The 7,927-nt window shown below is 50.4% G+C and overlaps 1 protein-coding gene across 2 annotated transcripts in view; it reads left to right on the forward strand.

Moving 5' to 3' along the window:
• Positions 1-5,708, forward strand: part of LOC115546749 (podocalyxin) — a gene marked incomplete at its 3' end in the record, with an annotated part of 13,920 nt that extends 8,212 nt beyond the window's left edge. For both annotated transcript variants that reach the window (XM_030360481.1, XM_030360479.1), the window contains 3 exon segments: positions 847-885; positions 971-1,012; positions 5,363-5,708. In XM_030360481.1, the coding sequence (XP_030216341.1) occupies positions 847-885; positions 971-1,012; positions 5,363-5,708 (427 nt within the window).
• Positions 5,709-7,927: the final 2,219 nt, after the last annotated feature.

The following is a 7,927-nucleotide window of genomic DNA, read 5'->3' on the forward strand; positions in this document are numbered from 1 at the left end:
ACACACACACACACACACACACACACACACACACACAGACACAGACACACAACCCCCCACACACACACAACCACACACCAGCACACAAACACACCCTCTCAGCTGCCTCATTGTGAGCCTTCTCTGGGATTCCCTTTACATGCAAGAAACAGAGGAGCTTAAGGAACAGCCTATAGACAGGGTGGTGCCTGCGTACAGTCTGTCCCCTCATTCTTTCTGTTACACTGTGCTTTTCATAGGATTTCAATACGTTTCTAAATCCATCACAAAGCTATGATTGTATCTGGGGAGGAATTAGAGCAAGGTCATTATGTGGTTGTGTCATGCCGTGTTAAATGTGGTGTGCTGATGTGTCGCTTAGGTGCGTTAATGTCGTGTGTTTTTGTGATGGGTTGTTTTGTCATGTAGTTACTGCTGTGTGGGCTTTGTGTTGATGTGTTGTTTTGATGTGGTGTTTGGATGCTCTGGACGCTTCCATGTTTGCTGTTAAGCAGAGATTTTCTGTGTTGTCATGGTAACCAGCGGTGTTAATGTCATGAAGGAGAACCACTTAAAAAAAAAAAGGTTTGTGGGGGATTTATTAATGGCCTGCTGCAGTTTCCTTAGTTTGTCCATTCGATAAAAAAAATCATGATTTATACTTTTGATTATAGTTTTTACCTGAGGTATGTGTTGTCAATCTGCTTTTTTGACGATATCTTAATTCCATCTCAATGTACGTTACGCGACAAACGAAGATCTACCTTAAAAATGTATGGGGTTGAATGAGTGCCAGCTGTGTTATGTATGAAGTCATTCTAAGGCATATTACTCTGCGACCTGACGTGGAACCGTCTCTCTCTACAGGAATGCTCTAAGGAAGTGAGCGCCTTGCCCCCTCTACAGGTTAGTTGCTGCAACTGTTTTCAGGGCAACCGATGCAGTAATTTGGCCTGCTGTTCCTTGTGTAATGTCTTTTTTTAACCCACAGGTGTCACTGAGCGAACGTGTGTCACCTTCAGCAGTAGAAAAGGTACGTCCTTTTTGTTATTTAGTGGTGTTTTTTTGATTCGGAAATAAAAATCATGGGACCTCTTTTGGTTTGAGTTTTCTGTTTGAAGTTGCTGACATAAAAGCTAATGAATAATACACTTACTGACATCAGAGTAGATTTGAATATTAATGTCTGGTTAATAATCTCGAGAATGTATACATGTGAGTTAAGCACACCTGTTGTTGTTGTTGGTCATGCTGTGATGGGAGGGAGTTCAAATAATGGCTGAAAGTATCTTGTTTTAAGTCTCGCCAGCCAGATTTACACATAAACTCCACGAAAACAATGCTTTTCGCTTACAACATGGATGCATGTCTTTTGTCATATTCTATAGGAAGATGCTGAATGAATAAATTAAGCATGATTGACCGAGAACATTTTAAACACTCAGTTTCCCAGGATTTTCTCAGAATAGTTCCCCAATGTCAACAGACTTTGTGGAATATCTTCATATTTTCTGATCTAGTCCAGTAACCCAGGGTGTCTCTAAGTGTGCCTATAGTGGTTCTATGCGTTTCACATGACTGCCAAACTCTGATCAACAGGAAATTGTGGTTACGACCAACTGTCCTATCACTCTCAGAATCCCTCTAGATCCTCTCTCTGTCTCTCTGTCTCTCTCTCTCTCTCTCTCTCTCTCTCTCTCTCTCTCTCTCTCTCTCTCTCTCTCTCTCTCTCTCTCTCTCTCTCTCTCTCTCTCTCTCTCTCTCTCTCTCTCTCTCTCTCTCTCTCTCTGTCTGTCTGTCTGTCTGTCTGTCTGTCTGTCTCTCTCTCTCTCTCTCTCTCTCTCTCTCTCTCTCTCTCTCTCTCTCTCTCTCTCTCTCTCTCTCTCTCTCTCTCTCTCTCTCTCTCTCTCTCATGCCCAGATTAATATCTCTTGGGAGCAGCTAAACTCAGCTTTCTTCGCATCCAACCCTCTTTAACCATGGGAAAGTTCAGCAACACCACAGTCCATGATCACACTGGAACATTCCCCACCACCAAAGTCCCAGGTTACCATAGGAACAAATATTACTACTACTACTTGACAGTCCTGGACTGCCAAGGGGACCCACATCACGCTACAGCCCCCTGTTGCCATGGGGACCTTTATCATCACTAAAGCACCTTTTTCACCATGAGAATATTCAGCACCACCACAGCCCCATGTTGTCATTGGAACCGAGATCACCACTACAGTCCCTTGTTGCCATGGAAACCCAAATCACAACTACAGCTCCCTTGGGTTGGAGGTTTTTTTTGAGCTTTTTTTCTGAAGCGAGGTGTTGAGGAAACCTCTAGAACAGATGGCCTCATGTTAGCGTAAAACACGGCAGAGAGAGAGAGAGAGACAGAGAGAATAGATAGAAGAAGAGAGTGAGAGAGAGTTAGAAAGAGCCAGAGGCAGAGACACGTACAGTATATCCAGAGAGACAGAGAAGAGGGGAGACAGAGAAGGATAGAGAGAAGGATAGAATATAACAACAACCAAGATTCAACTCAAAGTACTCCGTTAAAGGAAAGGTCCAAAGTAACATAAATCCCCCAAAAGTTATCCAATATGACCAGTCAATTTACTTTCTACACACTTTTTTTTTTAAATGTCCGCCTTCAACTTAAATTATGTTCCTGGTTATATATGTTATCGTGGTTTATCTACTCTCTGCTGTAATATGAGTGTAATTGGTTCGTAATGGCCTCATGAATGTGAGGCCAGTGAAATGCGCTGTTAGAATATCTTTTTCATTTGACTTCGGCCACCTCTGTTTGAGACAATTACGATTTAGGCCGCTCCCAGCTCATTCCGAACCAATCAGGAAATATTTTCTGTGACTGGTCGTTGAGTCCATTTACACTCAATCACATGCGTGTGGAATGAGGGGAAACATAGGGGGCGGGGGGATTAAAAAAAACAGTTTAAAAATCGTTAATATCGTTCACTATTCTTTGCTCTTTCTTAACCCTCTGATTATGCCTACTGCGGCTTTAAGACATACATGCTTACAAACAAATTAATCTAACATTATCTACCACCACACCAAACATGGGGTCTGCTCTTACAAGATCAAGTGTATTTCCTAAACCATGCTTCGTCTTTCCAGCGCACAATATTACAATATGATAAGATATGGCTCGTGCCAATGACGCAATGTGAATCTGGGAGAGCGAGACGGAGCTTGTGCATCAGTCGCAGATGGATGAGGATGGAGGTCCACACCCTCAGGATGTATTCTCGGAGGGGTTTGGGCCAACATCTCTGCTCTATTGCATTTTCCTTCTCCCTTCGGCTTCTATATCTCCATCTGACATCGACACAGGGCTGTCTCTTCGACAGGCCTGACCCAGCTTATATCCACCCATGCCCTGGGTCTCAGGTCCCTCCTCGAGGCCTCCCTCCCCTCCCCTCCTCTCTCTCTCTCTGGGGGTCGGGCTGTCAGGCTTCACTCAGGCTGTCCTAGGGCCATGGTCTCTGAGAATGGCAGATAGTCCGGTCTGGTTTGGGTTCTGCTCCGGTCTATCTGCTGATTCCCGTGTTTTTCTGATCTGGTCCGGTCCGGTATAGTCGGGTCCTGTCTGGTTTGTTTCTTGTCTGTTCTGGTCCTGTCTGCTGTCTGGTCTGGTTGTGGTCTGGTCTGGTCCTGTCTGGTCTGGGCTGGTTGTGATCGGGTCCTGTCTGGTCTTGTCTTGTCTTGTCTAGTTGTGGTCTAGCTCAGGTCTGCTCTTGTCAGGTCAGGTCTGGTCGAGCTCTGTTCTGGTCCTGTCTGGTCTTGTCTTGCCTTGTCTGGTCTGGTCCTGTCTGGTCTAGTCTGGTCTGGTCTGGTCTGGTCTGGTCTGGTCTGGTCTGGTCTGGTCTGGTTATGGTCTATCTCTGGTCTGGTCTGGTCTGGTCTGGTCTGGTCTGGTCTGGTCTGGTCTGGTTATGGTCTATCTCAGGTCTGGTCTGGTCTGGTGGTGGTCTAGCTCTGCTCTAGCTCTGCTCTGGTCTGGTCTGGTCTGGTTGTGGTCTAGCTCTGGTTTGGTCTGGTCTGGTGTGGTCTGGTTGTGGTCTAGCTCTGGTCTTGTCTGGTCTGGTCTGGTGGTGGTCTAGCTCTGCTCTGGTCTGGTCTGGTCTGGTTGTGGTCTAGCTCTGGTCTTGCCTGGTCTGGTCTGGTTGTGGTCTAGCTCTGGTCAGGTCTGGTGTGGTCTGGTTGTGGTCTAGCTCTGGTCTGGTCTGGTTGTGGTCTAGCTCTGGTCTGGTCTGGTTGTGGTCTAGCTCTGGTCTGGTCTGGTTGTGGTATAGCTCTGGTCTGGTCTGGTTGTGGTCTAGCTCTGGTCTGGTCTGGTTGTGGTCTAGCTCTGGTCTGGTCTGGTCTGGTTGTGGTCTAGCTCTGGTCTGGTCTGGTCTGGTTGTGGTCTAGCTCTGGTCTGGTCTGGTCTGGTTGTGGTCTAGCTCTGGTCTGGTCTGGTCTGGTCTGGTTGTGGTCTAGCTCTGGTCTGGTCTGGTCTGGTCTGGTCTGGTCTGGTTGTGGTCCAGCTCTGGTCTGGTCTGGTCTGGTCTGGTTGTGGTCTAGCTCTGGTCTGGTCTGGTCTGGTTGTGGTCTAGCTCTGGTCTGGTCTGGTCTGGTCTGGTTGTGGTCTAGCTCTGGTCTGGTCTGGTTGTGGTCTAGCTCTGGTCTGGTCTGGTCTGGTCTGGTCTGGTCTGGTCTGGTCTGGTCTGGTTGTGGTCTAGCTCTTGCAGATGAAGCCATGCCTGCAGCCACAGACACGGCAGGGTTCCTAATTGGACTTGGAAGGAGGGCGACAGCGCGGCGGACTGAGACTTGGAGAGAAGAAAAAGAGAGACGGAGAGAGAGAGTGAAGGGCTGATTGTCAGGGATCTGGAATATAGTGGAGGCAGTAGTGAAGAGGCTCTTTGTCCAAGTCATTATTTCCCCTGAACACATGCGGCAAATACTTTTTGAACGAGTCACCCCGCTTTCCTGTGCTCGTCAGGCCGTTAATAATATTCACAGAACGAAGAAGGAGGAAACTGTATTACCCTGTAGGTGAAGCAGCCCCTTAACTTCTCCCTCTCTCCCCCAACCCCTCTCTATCTCTCTCTCCCCCTCTCTCTTTCCCCCCCACCCCTCTCTCTCCCCCTCTCTCCCCCTCTCTCCCTCCCTCTCCCTCCCTCTCCCTCTCTCTCCCTCTCTCTCCCCTCTCTCTCTCCCCCTCTCTCTTTCCCCCCCACCCCTCTCTCTCCCCCTCTCTCCCTCCCTCTCCCTCCCTCTCCCCTCTCTCTCTCCCCCTCTCTCTTTCCCCCCCACCCCTCTCTCTCCCCCTCTCTCCCTCCCTCTCCCTCTCTCTCCCTCTCTCTCCCTCTCCCTCCAGCCTGAGTTGAATCCAGGCGGCGCCCCCGGCGACAGCCCGCCCCCTCCGGGGACGACAGTCTTCCATCCCGCCACGAGGACCGGCGTCATCACCGTGCGTCCGGCCTCCATGCTCGCCGCCCTGGGCGCAGCCAGGACCGGCAGGGCCAAGGTCGCCTCGGGCGCCCCACAGGCCGACCCGGAGCCCCCGACGCCAACGCGGACGCCAACGCCGACGCCCACGTATCTGGCCGCCGCCGTCGCCGCCGCCGCGGACCTGCCAGTCCCCACCGCCGCGCCGAGGGCCTGCTACCAACTACTGAAGCCCCAGAGGGCCACGCCGACGCAGGAGCCCAGCCGCAGAGAAGGTACGTGCTGCGACCCTGCCCCCCCCCCCCCCCCCCCCCCCCCTCCTCCGCTTGAATTGACCTTTGCACTCGAAGAACCATTGGAAAAACCGTCAAAAACATTCAAACATGCTCAGAAACTCTCACAGATCTTCAAAACCTCAACCTGCATCAAAAATGCATTATTACTGTAACTACGAACTACTAACCTGGAGCATATCCAGGTGTGACCCATATCCCCGACCAGCCCTGGATCAGGTCAGACCTGGAGGTTCTGGTGGTGCCCTCCAGCCCCACCTGAACACTCAGGTACCGGGGGATCAGCCGGTGTGGTTCTGTAACTAGGTCAGACTGACATCCACGCTACGCCTTTTGTAGCGTAGCGTAGGGGTCCGAGTGGTACGGTTCGTCGGCAGGTGGTTCTGACGGCAGTCAGACTCCCGTGAGAACCAAACCAGGGACCATGTAACCAGGCCTCTGAGCCCCCGGCCCGCTAGCCAGAACCAGGCTGAGCCCGGCTAAAACCTCCCCTGGCAAAGCCCCGTTCTGCTTCGCTGCTGCTCATCTGCTTGTTGTCTGGCCTGTATAACGTAAGCACTACATGTTTGAAGCGTGTTTTCTCATAGGAAATTAAAAAAAAAAAATACCTACGGAAATGCACAAAGCTCCCTCTCCCCTGAGGTGATATTACCTGAAAATGATTCCGAAAAAGTAGTTAAATTAGAGCTCACTTTGTTGTCCTGGTTATTCTGCACTAATACTTTAACCCAGCCGCTTTAATAATCTAGGAGTGTTCTCAGTGTGCTCCCAGTAAGAGTGAGGATCCGGTCTCCCCAGCCGCGTGACCGCGTGGTGGTCCTCAGACTCTGTAAAGTAGTTCACACAGTCAACTTGGGATGACGGTGACCCACTTATAAAGAAAAACCAAAACATTAAACAGGGCTACATTAGCACCATCTGCTGGTGGAGAGTGACTTTGCAGTAACTCATTCGCCCCCTGCTGGAAAATAACGTATAAGTCATCATAGGTCTAAGATGCTGATGGAGACTGAGGGATTACAATATCATTACCGGCAGGCCTTGGTCAAATGCTTTTATACCTCATAATGTGCACTGAATACTTTTTGTTTTGGTTGGAATAAGCACATCAGAAAAAACACAATCTGCCCTTGGAAGTTCATGAAAAAAATCACATATTTATAAACCTACAGTTTTTGTAGTCCTACATCAGGGCATTTTGTGTGTGTGTGTGTGTGTGTGTGTGTGTGTGTGTGTGTGTGTGTGTGTGTGTGTGTGTGTGTGTGTGTGTGTGTGTGTGTGTGTGTGTGTGTGTGTGTGTGTGTGTGTGTGTGTGTGTGTGAGTTAGTGAACTATCATACTTGTGTGGGTCTGGACTTGTTCGTTTTTTGTATGTTGTGTGTGTGTGTGTGTGTAATGATGTGCTTGTATGTGTACACCTGCGCTTGTTTGTGCGTGTGTGTGTATGTGGGCATTAGTGTGTCTGTGTGTGCAACCAAGCCTCTGTGGTTGGTGGTCTTTCTGAGTGTGTGTCTATGTGCGGCCCAGTGTGTGCGTGCAGGCGTGAGTGTGATCCATGTGTGTGTGTGTGTGTGTGTGTGTGCACAGGCTCTCTCTTCCTCTCCCCCCTACTTTTCTCTCTCCCTCACTTCACCTTCAGAGGGAAGGACACATTCCAGCTCCCCTTCCCCACTCTGGCCCTGGGCGACGCTCGGCCGCAGCCGATAAGTGACAGGGGGGGGGGGGGGGGGGCACTTCCTCCCCCCTTCTCCTCCCCCTCTTCCTCCCCCCCCTCCTCCTCTTCCTCCTCCTCCTCGCTGTCCTTCACAGCACAGCCGGGCTGCTGCTCCGGAATTCTGCCCTCTGGCCCACTTCTGTCCACCCCCCTACCTCCTCCCTTCCGTCTCCCCCCCCCCCCCCCCCCCCCCCAGCCCTGCTAGCCTCGTCCACCCCCCTCCCCCCCTCCCCAGCACGGCCACCACCACCATACCGCCACACACACCACGACACCACCACCACCACCTCTTTCCCTCCCTGCTGGAGAAGACAAGGTCTTGAGAGAGAGAGAGAGGGAGAGAGAGAGAGAGAGAGAGAGAGAGAGAGAGAGAGAGAGAGAGAGAGAGAGAGAGAGAGAGAGAGAGAGAGAGAGAGAGAGAGAGAGGTATTTAAAAGAGAGAGAAAGACAGGCAGACAGAGAAAGAATAGTATTTTATATTTCACAG

This window comes from Gadus morhua, chromosome 7, assembly GCF_902167405.1.
Source record: "Gadus morhua chromosome 7, gadMor3.0, whole genome shotgun sequence".
NCBI lineage: Eukaryota > Metazoa > Chordata > Actinopteri > Gadiformes > Gadidae > Gadus > Gadus morhua.